This window comes from Papaver somniferum, chromosome 9, assembly GCF_003573695.1.
Source record: "Papaver somniferum cultivar HN1 chromosome 9, ASM357369v1, whole genome shotgun sequence".
In the NCBI taxonomy this organism is placed as follows: Eukaryota; Viridiplantae; Streptophyta; class Magnoliopsida; order Ranunculales; family Papaveraceae; genus Papaver; species Papaver somniferum.
Window position 1 is genome coordinate 29,640,198 of NC_039366.1, and position 14,664 is coordinate 29,654,861.

The 14,664-nt window shown below is 40.6% G+C and overlaps 1 protein-coding gene across 1 annotated transcript; it reads right to left on the reverse strand.

Annotated features, from left to right (window-relative positions):
• Positions 1–1,828: 1,828 nt before the first annotated feature.
• LOC113307556 (probable LRR receptor-like serine/threonine-protein kinase At1g67720) lies at positions 1,829–4,794 on the reverse strand. Its single transcript, XM_026555993.1, has 9 exons — positions 4,527–4,794; positions 3,892–4,423; positions 3,298–3,803; positions 3,079–3,211; positions 2,865–2,936; positions 2,703–2,771; positions 2,539–2,610; positions 2,372–2,443; positions 1,829–2,256 (listed from the first exon to the last, which is right to left on the reverse strand). The coding sequence occupies exons 1-9, from the start codon at positions 4,609–4,611 to the stop codon at positions 2,088–2,090; spliced, it is 1,710 nt and encodes a 569-aa protein (XP_026411778.1). The 5' UTR covers positions 4,612–4,794; the 3' UTR covers positions 1,829–2,087.
• Between the last annotated feature and the right edge of the window lie 9,870 nt (positions 4,795–14,664).

Consider the following 14,664-nt stretch of genomic DNA (forward strand, 5'->3'; position numbering starts at 1 on the left):
AATATTAGCCATTCCGAAAAATCAGGAATAAGGGGTGGCTTCATTTTAGGTTTGGGTGACCCGTTTTTTTCTTATTAGTCGCCCCTAAAAAAGTAAAGCAATTTAAGCTCATAAAACTTGTGAAGTTCCATAGATTTCCCAAGAATTGACATTTGAATATGCAGTAAGCAGTTCCTATGGACTCAACAAATCAAGAATTTGTTGATTTTGATTCCACTATGGACTCAACAAAACATGAAAAACGGATTGATGGAAGAACAGACGCGCGATTGATGTAGAATCGGGCGAGGGAAGCAAAAACGCCAGCGTTTGAGGAAGAAACGATGGCGTGTGATGTTTGGCCGCCCCTCACATCTTATCTCTCCAAATCTCGGTTATTATATTAGGATTTACTTTTTATTATTTGTTTTATTAGTTAAATAATAAGTGAGACCCATCTCTTATTATTTTATATTAATAAAATCACTAGTGGGACTCTAAAATATCAAATTTGTTCATTTTAGCTTGGTTTTCCATAATGCAAAAACGTGTTTGTTCATCCACGTGGCTCAACAAAAGAAAAAATTTGTTGATTTCCATACGAATTGGCGTAAGTATCAAATTCTCAATATAGATATCAAAACGGAATACTGCCATCTAACAAATAGTTTCTTTATAATTTTCCTAGCATTTGATCATTAGCAGAGTACACGCAGAGAAGAGTCATAATCAATAAGTAAAGCTTTTTCATTCTCATTTACTTTGCTCTATGCAGGCACAATTTTGTCTAGACTCTTGAAGAGAAGAAATTCAATGTGATCTTATATAGTTTTGACGGCTTCCTGCTTCCTGTCTGCTGTACACTAGCGTTCGCCAACTTGTGTTATCTTGTTTGTTTTTTCGGCGTATTAATGATATTATTGCTTATGCAGAAAACAATAGTATCAGAGTCAACAAGTAATACTTTTATTTTTTGTGACTTAGACTCGTCTAGACCCGAGTAATTGAGGACTTTGTTTGTTTGCAGCTGACTCGGCGTCTGGATCTGAGTCAATTCCTGATTCGGGCCGAGTCAGCAGTCAGACCGTTTGTTTGCATTTTGAGTCAGATCTGACTGGATTTCTGACTCAGACATAACCCCTGACTCGGACCCCATTTGAGTCAGGTTACAAAATGCTCCTGACTCACGGGATCAAACCACTGACTCACCTTTTTTGAGTCAAATGAGTCAGATCTGACTCAAAACAAACATATCGAGTCAGATCCAGATGAGTCAGGTGATTTCACTCAGATCCAGATGTCTCAGATCCAGACGACTTAGATGAATCAGGAGTAAACAAACATGGTGTAGGTCTGACTCATTCCATATGAATCTGATTTGCTATGGCTGACTCAAAAATCATTAATTAGTAGAACTGAGTCCAGTCATATATGTACTCAGCGAGTCAAGTACAAAACGAAACCAGACATCATAAAAAATAAAAATTGTCCCGAGTCAAATCTCAGGTCAGACATCATTAAAATGAAAAAACAAACGATCTGTCATCTGACTCGCGCCCAATCAGTTGCATAATCAGATTCAGATCGAGAGTCAAAACCAAATAAACAAGACGAAGGCTTTTTCATTTTCATTGCTATAGATGCAATAGAATTTGTGAAATGGAGAGTAAGCTGGTAGCTAGAGAATGAGAAATGAAGCCCGGGCCCAGGTCTTTCTCTTTCTTCAACTTTCTGTCTGGACTCTGGATTAGTGGATATATGAATAGGACTCTTTTGATTAAAAGAAGGACGTGGCAATGATTATAACAACAAGAACTTCATAAGAGTAACCAACTTGACTGACAGGTACAGAAATATTTATCTCGCATTCAATGCCACCTGAAGTTCTTTTAAACAATGTATCCACATGTAACAAACTTTTCTTTTCTTACACACAAGGCTAGAACAGTAAAAGTCAAAATTTATGACCAGAAAAAATATACTGTAAAAGTTTGGTCAAACAGATTTTTACTCTCAAGGCCAGTCCGGGGGATGGACAAATATCAAAGCACCTAACCAAACTACACAAACAGCCCTTGATAATGGAAACTGGCATTATAAGATTAGGTTCAATGTTTGGCCTCTCCAGGAGTGTCTTTTCCATTCCTCTTCCGACAAAGTAAGCAAAGGATCACAATAGCTAAAAACAGAACAGCAGCCCCAACTGATATACCAATAATGATGCTTGTGCTGTAGCCTTTACTTCCTTCTTTGTCAAGATCCGGGTTTCCAGTGTAGCTGTGCGTCGAGAAAATTGAAGCATCGATAAGAACCAAATTATTTTTTAGCCACAGAAAAATGCTTATATGCCCCAGAAAAATGTTAATGCATACAGGAGAAATGAGAAACCTACTTAAAAGCCAAATTCTTTTTTAGGAGAAGGCCTGAAGGAATAGTTCCAGACAACATATTGCCCTGCACGTACCTGCAACCATCATAATTAAGAATTAACTAAGATCTCATAACAACAATATTTATGCAATTCATATGAGGTACTCTCTAAGTTCTGAGAGAACTTACAATTCTTCCAATTTTGGTAGGTTCGTCAGAGATGAAGGCAGTTCCCCGATCAAGCGGTTGTTCTCAAGATGGCTATGGTAAAAAGTAAACAAAACTGTCAAACCCTCTGACATAATTCTTGTTTGAAAAATAGAACAGGAAACAAACTAAAATAGTGACATTACATGATCTTTAAATCTTTACATGCAGTAAAATCGGGCATTGGACCGGCAAATGCGTTTCCATCAAGCCATCTGCACCATAATATGATACATTAACAACATGATGAGAAATTCAACCATGAATTGAACAACCAGACGCGACCAAAGAACATATGGTAGTCTTACATCTCAGCTAATCCTTGCAACTTTGTGAACTCCAAGGGAATGCTCCCTGCCAAATTTTTCTTAGACAAAATACTGCAAAAAAAGAAAGAGCAACAAGATTTAGTTGTTAGATAGAGTATTATTTACCTGTAGCCAGTAAGGGTTCAAGTTACATATACTAGTTTGCAACAATTAAGCTACTGAAAAACAAGAGTAGAGAAAAATATTTGAGTACATTGAGGTAATCTTTGGTTGAGGGTCAGAATTGCATTGCAGCCATGACCATGGAACAGGCAAGCATGGATCACCACCTTCTTTCGCCCAAAGAGATGATGGGTGCTGTGAAACTAAACCAGCCATAATGGTTGCTACAAGTCATAAAAGCGTAAAGTTAGAAATGCAAGTACTTCAATACTGTTCGATCTTTCAGTTAACAAACAAGCAATGACATTACCATCTATAGAGCCGGGGGTTATTTTCAAGTATCTGCTTATCTCCATAGCATTCAATAGGGGTCCCCTCGTCGAATCGGAAGCTCTTCCAAATCCAAAATTGAATGCGAAGGGAAGTGATATGTTGGTATATCCTGGTTCATACAACTGATACTTCCCTTGGGCATTTTCTTGGATGTCAACCGTGGCTTTGCTCGCATCAGGTATGCCTGGGACTACTAAGCTAAACTTCCTGGTATCATTAGGACCCAGATCTTCAATTTCAGCAAAGTAAAAGACTGCCCATCCAGAACCTGGGAAGCCATCCAAGTTCAACCGGTATGTTAAAGACCCATTTGTACCAACTACAGCCGTCTGCATCACTTTCTCCGGAGGTCTTTCATCTTTATCAACGTTGATAGGCATATTAGTCGATACTTGCTTTGTTCCGGGAGCAACATTAATAAGGTAATGTGGTTTCTGCAGAGAGTCTGACAACCATAGTCTATCAAAAGGGTCATCCGGATACCTGAAATGATAATGAAATCAAGAACTTAGAACTTAGAAAATCAAGCTTAGAAAAAAGAACGTCTTTGACCGCATAGATTGAAGCATACCTGATTGGATCTTGACTGAATGCACCAAAGTTTATTCTTGCGGACACGGCAAGAAAGAATTCAGTTTCATAGTCAGTTAAATAACTGGTACCTCTTAATAGCCGAAGCTCGATAGTAGAAATAAATGGTTGCCCGGTTGTAGCATTATATAAACACACACTAACTGTAGATGTATTAGTAAAAAAAATCAACTCTCTAACCTCCACAGTATTAGCATCTGAAATGACAATCGTCGACCAATGAGTCGCCCCAATCGAAATATCAAACTTTGGATACACATTTTTATAATCAAAATTCCCATATAAGAAGGTTGTTCTTATAAGATACCGAGTCAGTGGATTCACATCAAGCGTACAGCAATATTTTCTTTTATCTGCTGGGAAGTATCGCACTGACATGTATTGTCTCCGCCTCTCATTCGGAACTGATATTTTTGCCCGGTTACCAAACGAAAACCTCTGATCGGATTTCCATTCAAGTCCTATGCTGTCAGTGAAATTCCTTTTGCCACCACAATCCAAGCTCACAAAACCTATGCAGCTCCATTTGAATATGCAATAAGGATCAAGAATTGCAAAACCACTAAAAACTAAAAATACATAAGATGATCAAACGATAAGAAAACTTGTATTTACCTGGCATTTGAGCATTATTAGTGGGAATGCAAAGAACCAAACAGATTGATATCACAATCAACAGGGAAAGCTTTTCCATTCTCATTTTCTTTGCTTTAGTTGCAGACAGGATTTGGTAAAGATTTTCTTAAATAGAGGAAACTCATCTCAACGTGCGTTATCTCCAAATTTTCTTAAAGATTCTTAAAGACAGGAAATTCTTAATTGAAAAGCTTGTCTTTGTTCTTCCATCCAGCTACACTATCTTTAGCGTGCATTATCTCCGAATTCTTTTTCTTTGTTTCCCTGTTCTGTGTATATAAATTAATGATGATACGATTGCTTTTGCAGTGTATTTTTGGATTGTTAATATTTCTTATGGCTGATTCCTACAGATGATAAATATGATACATGTGGGGAAGTGTAGAATCAGTGGGTAGCTAGACAAACACTTTATTTTTTTCTTCCTTTCTTTCTAATTCTTTCTCTTTTGTTTATTAATTTTCTATCTTGATGAGTGGATTTATGATTAGGAACATTGATTTGTGAACAATTAATAACACTTCACAAAGAGTAACAATGAGTACTGACAGACTGGCAGGTACCAGAGTCGCACTGAATGCCCCGTGAAACCATGTGAGGCTAGTATGTACCAATCTAATGGGCAAGCAACTAAGGATTTTAAATGATGTTTTATTTGAGGTTTAAAATGGTTATCAAGTTAATAACCATGTGAGGAAAATAGAGGTTATTCGTGTATTTTTTTCGTTTTTTACTTGTTATGAATCCCTCGTATACCAAGTGTTTTTGAGTTGAAAAAGGTTTTTATCTCTGAGGTTTTATGGTCTCTTCGGGGCATATTCTCCTCGCCAGGAGATTCATATTTGGAGAGTCACATCTTTTCGTGATTAATGCTAGTCTGTCATTCATTTTCCTACTTCTAAAAAGGGCCTAAATCTGCCTTTCGTTTTTCTACTTTGAAAAGGGGCCTAATATTCCTGGTTTAGTTGGGGTATATCACAATTAAATGGGGTATACCATACAAAACAAAAACGGGTTACTCAAACCCAATTTTGATAACCCCTTAGCCAAATATTTATTGATGATTAAATTTCCCCTACATGATTAACTATCATTAGTTTGATTAGATTATGTTAGATTAATATATAGATTTTAGGATTAAAATTTTAAAAAAATAATAATTTAGGTTTTGTGAGCACGGAAGAAGAGGAGGAGGTTTTAGAGGAAAACCTAAGGTTTTTGTGAACACATAAATTACGAAGGCATCCACGTGTTCACAAACAATATTCGTTTTAGCCGATAAAACAATACGTAGAATAATGTAAATACAAAACGTCACAGATCATGTTAACTCATCGACCCAGTCTTCGGACTCGTCATTGTCTAGTCATGTGGGATCGATTCAATTATCCTACACAGTTCCGAAGCATATATCACAAGACATAATAATGATAACAGAAAGTAAGTGCTGAAATGTAAATGAGATAATGATTTACGTGGTTCAGCACTAAGGCCTACATCCACGGGGTTAAGAGTTTCACTATGTATGGAGAGATTACAAAGATAGTCGAATGACTTTTAGGTGAATAACGATGCCATGGGGAATAGAAACCATACTTACTCTTCCTATTTCTCTTTCCTAAACTCTTCTCTAGTTTTTCTCTTAATTGGTCGACCCCTTCTCTCTTGGTGGAGAGGGGTATTTATAGTAGTGGTACATGGGGTCCACCGTCAGAGGCCGTTGGAATCTTATCTTCTTGTTCTTTGTGTAGATCCCGCTGGTATCCTCGTTCTGAACCGATGCCCCCAGCGGTTTATACTTGGTGACGATGAGTCGCCTCTTCACCCTCCACAGGTTGGTCGACACGTATGTTAATCTAGGGTGTTTAATGCGGGTGGTTGGGTCGTCTGCACGCGCCAGCCAATTGCCTGCCACCCCTGTCACATCCGCGTCAGTTGGACCAACCCTTGTCGTTTGATCTTGGATCCCTCTCGATATGGAATAAAGTGAACCCTTGGGTGTTCTTCAGTGCTTCGCAGTAATCCTTTCCTTCAATGCTCCTCGATTCTCAGCCCTCAGATCCATCAGATGATGATCTCATACTGATAAAACTTGTTGCTTGGGTATCCACGGGTGGCATCATATCTCGATGCTCTGGGCTGTGTGTCCTCCACGTGTGCCTCTCCAGACACGTAACGAGTGATGGATTATGTGCATACAGTTCCTTCTTTAAGATAACGGTGAATCTCGTCTCTCCAGTCTTCTTCATTGCTGAAGTCCTCGTCTTCATCTGCCCTTGTCATCATGTCGTCTTCGATGAAGTCTTCAGCAATGTCTTCCCCCACATCATCGTTACCAATGTCCTCCCCTACATCGTCTTCACGATTTGTAGCAAAGGACTGTTGTGGGGTGATCGAAGGTTCCTACACCCTTAATATTTTTATGGCTTTAACACTCTCATCTTTCAACATGGATGATATGTATGCCAAGGCGTCGGCGTGCCTAAGATCTTTTCTGCATAGGTGTCAGAATTTGATGCTTGGTATCTATGAGGCTAAGGTTTGGACCAAATCCGTGTATGCGGAGAGGGTGTCATCATAGACATTGTACTCTAGCCCTATCTGTTGTATGACTAGTTGCGAATCACCTGTCAGTCGCACATCGGTTATTTCCATTTCTATTATTAAACGCAGAGTATGTACTACAACTTCGTATTCTACGATGTTGCTGGTATGCCCCTTAAATTCCAACCTCAGCGCATGCACAATCCTCTTCCCGGTGGGGGTAGTGATTACGATGCCGATGCCTGCTCCTTCTCTATTCCTTGATCCATCTACGAAGACCTTTCATCGCCTTTGGCTTGAGGATTCAAGGATGTCGATTGGGTCTTTGCCTTCATCTGCTTCTGGTATGCCCCTTACTTCTTCGTCGTTATCCAAGGGTAGATCTGCAAGGAAATCTTCCAGGACTTGTGACTTTTGGGAGTGTTGGATTTCATGGATAATGTTGAACTGGTCCAGGTGGGTGTTTCACTTGGCTATCCTTCCCACTTTCCCAGCGCTCTTGATAACAGCTTCCAACGGTGCTTTGCACGGAACACGAATATAGTGAGTCAAAAAATAAGTCCTCAACTTTTGGGTGGCCCATACTAGCGCCAAGATGAGCTGATCGATCTTCGTATAATTTCTTTCTTCCGTATTGAGTGTCTTGCTGACATAGTAGATTGGCTGCTCTATCTTCGTGTTAGTTTGATCAACACTGCGCTCACCGAGTCCTCTGTAGCTGTTATGTAAAGGGACAAGACCTCATCGAGATCGTTTTTTGTAGGATTGAAATTGTTGCGAGATATTCTTTGATCTTCTGGAAAGCTTCTTCGCACTCTGTGGTCCACTCAAACTTGCTTCCCTTTTTGAGGATGTTGAAGAAATGCTTGCATTTGTCCAATGACCTGGCGATGAACCTGCCCAAAGCTGCTAGGGATCCGTTAAGCTTTTGAACTTCTTTCAGGTTCTTCGGAGATGGCATCTCCATGATAGCTTGTATCTTAGCTGGATCGACTTCAATGCCCCTTTTCGTTACTACATATCCGAGGAACTTGCCTGATGTAACGCCGAATGTACATTTTTCCGGGTTTACTTTCACGCCGTGTTTCCTCATCGCTTCGAAAATGTCCCTCAAGACCTTATGGTTGTCTTTGCGCATCTTACTTTTGACAAGCATGTTATCGACATAGACTTCTAAGGTGTTCCCGATCCAAGGCTTGAAGATAGCATCAACCATCCTCTAGTATGTTTCCCCTGCATTTCTAAGTCCGAAGGGCATCCTTGTGTAACAATAGAGGCCGTGTGGGGTGAGAATGTCGTGTGTTGTTGATCTTCTTCAGCAAGGGCTACTTGGTTGTAGCCAGAATATCCATCCATGAATGATAGTTCTTCGCATCCTTCGACAGCTTCCACCAGCTGATCGATGCTTGGGAGAGGGTAGCTTTTATTCGGACATTCTTTATTGAGGTTGGTGAAGTCGATACATATCCTTACTCCCCCATTCTTCTTTGCTACTATGATCATGTTCGATATCCATGTAGGGTATTTGACCTCCTTGATGAATCCTGCCTCTAACAATTTGCGGAGCTCTTTCTCAATTGCTTGGTGATACTCTGGTGCTACCTTTCGTACTTTTTGTCTGAAGGGGGGGCGTGCCTGGATTTATACGAAGTTCGTGCTGAATTATCTTCGGATAAATCCCTGACATATCCCCTAACTTCCATGCGAAGACATCCGCGTATTCCATGAGTAGTTTGATTAGAGCAATCTCTCTTTCTTCATCCATTAGAGTCCCTATCTTGATAATCTTTGGTTTTTCTTCAGTCCCTATGTTGATCTCTTTCACGGGTTCTACAGGTGTGAATGTAGGTTGTGGTTCCCCTAGGAGAGGGACATTCTTTAATTGCTTTTTGGTAGGCTCTTCAGATTCCTTAGCTGTCGAAGTACTTGCCTCAGTGTTTAGAACGATAATCTCCTTCGTCAGGCTCCTTCCAGAAATTTCTTCGAGATAAAGATCAATTGCCTTCTCTTTCGCGGCCTCTTAGTTTCGGCCTCTTCGAGATTTCCGCTGCTCATTTTGTTCGTTGTTGAGCTGGTTTTGTATAGCTTGCAATTCTAGAGTGGTGACCTGATATCCCTTTATTTCCATTACCCCTTCGGGTGTTGGAAATCTAAGATACCGATGATAGGTCGCTGCTACTCCTTTGAGCTTGTGCACCCATCTTCGGCCAATGATGACGTTATAAGGGGAAGGAGATTCTACTACACTGAATCGAGTATCTACTTTCATTGGTCCTGCATCCACTTGTAAAACGATGTCCCCTAACGTCTTTGTAGGTTCCCCATTGAAACCGTAGATGGTATAATACGAAGACATCATCTGTCCATCGTTAAGCTCCATTCGCTTGAATGTATCGTAGAATAAACGTTAACTGAACTGCCTCCGTCAATGAGGATCTTTTTGATATTGCATCCTGCTACTGGTAAGGTAAGGATCAAAGGGTCGTTGTGATCTTCCATATCTTCATCGATGTCTTCTGTGTCGAAGGTGATAGGCACGTTCATCCATTGCTCGTGTTCGTCCACTTCTACCCCATCGATTTTATACAATTCATAGTAGTCTTTGAATTGTTTCCTCAATCTCTTGCCTATCTGTGCTGTTAGCGACAGTCTTGTAGCTTCGGAACATGAGATGGTGTTGAGTGTTCGGTTACCCTCTGGAAATTGAACTTGCTTGCTTCGCTTGGTCCTATCTTCAATATCTGCCTTCTGTATGTACTGCTTGAGGTTACCTTCGTCAATCAACTTTTGGATCATTATCTTGAGATTCTTGCACTTCTCGGTCTGGTGGCCGTTGAAACAGTGATATTCACAGTAATCTCTTATTTTTCGGACCTAGGGGGTTGCTTCCCTTTGGACCATGGCCACTCAATATTTTCTATGCCTTTGATCTCCCTCAGGACGCGCGTGTAGTTTGTGTTTAGCTTCGTGAAGACTTGATCTTCGAATTTCCGATCGTCACGTCGACAATCATCCCTTCGTCCTCTTTTATCATCATTAGGACGTTCAGCCGAACCGTCTCTCTTTGATCTGCTGGTTTGTTCTACAGAATTAGTTCGATGAGATCTTTGAGCTTGGGCCCCGGGTTTTCCCGTTGGATCTCTTCCATCCTGGCATGCTTTTCAATGATTACACGAAGGTATCCTTCTGTCTTGGGGACACTTCCGTGGATCAGTACAAATAACGGGATCATTCTATCCAGTCCCCACTTGTAACAGTTGATGCTGACCAGTGGATCTACATTTCCTATGGCTTGGAAAATCCTATTCCATATGTCGGTATATTCCCTGATTGTGTCTTTGTAAGCGGTTGCTAGCGAGAAGAGCTTGTCCATTCCTGCATTGACAACCTTGTTGTACATGTAAGTCTCTAAGAATTTCTCAGTGAGCTGGCCATAAGAGTTGATGGAGTTGGGCGGTAAGTTGTCGAACCAAGATAATGTTGATCCCTTTAGACTTGAAGGAAAATACCTGCAGAGGACTGCATCGTCCTTCTCCCATCGGGCTAAGATACGATTGTAATAACGAAGATGCGCTGCCGGATCGCTGGATCCGTCGTAACATTCGAATGCTGGAACATGGCACTTCTGGGGGATCAACGCTTTGGCCAGTCGTGGGGTCAGTGGTGTGGTGTTTTCTTCCCTCATCACCTCTTCTAGTCTTCTCACTCCTTTCCTAGCCTTTAGTTGCTTGATCCCTACCATCATTTCGGCACGAAGGTCCTCCATGGCACGATTGTGTTCATCGTTGGTTGGGTTTTGCCTTGGTCTTTGATCTTCGCTGTCGAAATAATTCGAGTCTTCTAGGATGTAATCTGGATCGCTGGATCTGTTTCCTCTGGTTGGTCTTCGGTTTAATGGTTCGGGATTTGCTGCATTTGTCACGACCATTCTTCGGTCATGATTCGTCTCAGGTGCTTTAGAGTTGGCTTCGTTCAAGGATTCGTTGTGTTGGTGAGTTGCTCCCAAGATTTGGGCGATCTTATCTCTGAGTTCTTGGTTTTCTCTGGCCAGCAATGCCACTGCTTCTACGTACACCCTTTGGTTCTTCTTTATCTCCTCAAGCTCTGCCATCAACAGAGGGGAATGATTTGATCCTTGGTTTGGGATGTCGAGTCGTCCCTGCCCCCCAAGGGCCATGGTATGATCTTCATCAACCGTTTGGATTAGGGGGATGGTAGGTTCGGTGTTCAATACATGTAATTCCACTTGCGAGGGTAAGGGCCGGTTTCTTGTCAATAATGGATGGGTTGTTGGCAGAGTATGATTCTGCTCATTTGTTGGTGGCATCCCGAAGGCTGGCTGTGGTATTGATGATTCTGCAACTCCTTCCCGTTGCTCAAGGACGCGGGCAGCTGCTGCGGCTTTTACTGCCTCGGCTTTAGCTGCATCTTCTCTTGCTACCGCTGCTCTTGCTGCATCGGCTTTTGCTGTTTCATCTCTTGCTGCATCGACTTTTGCTGCTGCTTCTTTGAGAGCCACTGCTGCTACATCATTGGTATTTGACGGAGAGGTGATTTCCACAGTGTCTGGCTTTTGGTTTGTCGTTTTCACTTTTTCACCCTTTTGCTTGCTGCGTGTCATGACTGGTGTTGTCCTGGGTGTTTCTTTGGACGATTCCTTAGCCTTTCCTGCATCCTTCGTGCTTTCCATTTTTTCTTTCCTTGCCTGCACAGGTAAAACATCATCGAAAATTCGATATCCATGTGGATCCTGTTAGTAAAGCTAGTCAAGCGTGTAGGCCCAAAAGCGTAACTTGATCGAAAATTTCCAAGAGATAGAGAACTAAAAACGGATATCTGGAGAGATCCAAATACTTTGAAAACACGGATCTACTCATGGATCCGAGACACCGAAGGTAAAAAGAGATAATCCAGCTATTATTGCCCTCTTCAGAGGTGTTGGACTTCTTAAATGGTTTTACATGCGATCATTCGAAAGTTTTATTTAATTGATCAAAGTTAAAGGGACTATGAGAACTTATAAATCTGACGAAAGCACAGATCCGTAGCGGGATCATCTTTGAGGAAAATCTTTTCAAATCAAACGGGTTAAATACAAAGAAAGCACTTATGAATGAGCCCGAAGGAAATCCCTTCGAACGCTTTAAGGTTTCAAAGAGAATCTTTTCAAAATGAAGGTTAGATCCGAAGATCATAAATCCGAAGTTAACAGATCTAAAGCGTAGTTTGAAAAGTACTTAGCATAAACTTGAAAAGAATAGATCCTGGCGGTTTGGTTTACAATGGTTCAAAATCTAAGTCAGATCTGAGGGAAATCAGATCTGATGGGCTTTTGTTATAAGAAATAATGTTTTTGAGAAGAAATATAACAAAGAGATGGAGATATATTCAAGACACTATTTTCACCTGGAATAGCGCTGAGAGTCCAAGAGGGTAAAATCACAGGAAAGATAAATCTTTTACCGGAACAGAGTCCCTGTTTCTAGCGCTAGATTGTGAACACATAAATTACGAAGGCATCCACGTGTTCACAAACAATATTCGCTTTAGATGATAAAACAATACGTAGAATAATGTAAATACAAAACGACACAGATCACGTTAACTCATCGACTCAGAGTCTTCGGACTCGTCCTTGTCTAGTCATGTGGGATCGATTCAATTATTCTACACAGTTCCGAAGCATATATCACAAGACATAATAATGATAACAGAAAGTAAGTGCTGAAATGTACATGAGACAATGATTTACATGGTTCAGCACTAAGGCCTACATCCACGGGGTTAAGGGTTTTACTATGTATGTAGAGATTACAAAGATAGTCGAATGACTTTTAGGTGAATAACGATGTCATGGGGAATAGAAACCATACTTACTCTTCCTATTTCTATTTCCTAAACTCTTCTCTAGTTTTTCTCTTAATTGGTCGACCCCTTCTCTCTTGGTGGAGAGGGGTATTTATAGTAGTGGAACATGGGGTCCACCGTCAGAGGCCGTTGGAATCTTATCTTCTTGTTTTTTGTGAATATCCCGCTGGTATCCTCGTTCTGAACCGATGCCCCCAGCGGTTTATACTTGGTGACGATGAGTCGCCTCTTCACCCTCCACAGGTTGGTCGACACGTATGTTAATCTAGGGTGTTTAATGTGGGTGGTTGGGTCGTCTGCACACGCCAGCTAATTTCCTGCCACCCTTGTCACATCTGCGTCAGTTGGACCAACCCTTTACGTTTGATCTTGGATCCCTCTCGAGATGGAATAAAGTGAACCCTTGGGTGTTCTTCAGTGCTTCACAGTAACCCTTTCCTTAAATGCTCCTCGATTCTCAGCCCTCAGATCCATCAGATGACGATCTCATACTGATAAAACGTGTTGCTTCGGTATCCACGCGTGGCATCATATCTCGATGCTCCGGGCTGTGCGTCCTCCACGTGTGCCTCTCCAGACACGTGGCGAGTGATGAATTATGTGCATACAGTTTTGTAGAAATGAATGCTAGTGGTGAAAATGATGCCGGGGAAGCTTCAAATGACAAAGATGATCGTGTTGATGGTAATCCACACTTAAATTATGAATTCGATTGGATATTTGATCATGAAATGTTAATAGATGAAGCTCAAAATGAGGGTGCTAATGAAGATCCCGTCGATCAAAATGAAGAAACCAATGCTTGAAATAAAGAACCTAAAGCTCAACATACTCAGATGAAATATTTATACTCTTTAAATTGTCTATTTGTCGCTCCAAGTGGTCGAATTACAAACACAATGTAACAACACGGAGAAAGGGTCGTCATGTAGGGAGCTGAATACTGTACCAATCCTTGAAATTCTTCATCGTATTAAACCAACAAATGACGACTCAGACCTGAAACTTTCCCAAGTTATGAAAAACCATCATTGTATAACATGTTACAGTGACGATCCTTTTCTATCTTGGCTCAAGAAGAGTCATAATTTTGGATGTTTATACCCTAACTACTTTATAACCAAAAAACTCTGTCTAAATATAGCTCTCTGAGTCGTCATTGTGATATTTTTATACGATGACGACTCTAACCTACCATTAAAAATTGAAGATGGAGTCGTCATGGTTGATATTTATATACCTTAACGACTATGGCTTTGGATTTTTTAATTTTGATTTTATAGTATCATTTCATTGAATTGTAAAAGGCATACATCTTTCACAACGTTACATTGAAGGAAATGGAATACAATAGATAATAAGATTGCACTTAAACACTTATTCATATAGGTTACAACCATAGCTAGTATTTTCTAAGAGACGATAACAATCATCAAGCTCAAAAGTTTTCCCACGGGTAGCCTCATATCCGGAATGAGCCATCCCCCACTGAAAACACAAAACAAATATAAGTTAGTTAGTTAATATCATTCAAAACTTAAGACTAAAAGTGTTTATTTATTGAAATACTCACTCTTATAGAACCCAAAGTAGTGGGGTTGGCCACCTTCACGACTTTCAATTCTTTTTTCGAAAGCTTCGCATTCTTTGAATATCTCCTCGAACCCATCCTTAACGAGTTTCAAAGTCCTTGAGTTACAATTTC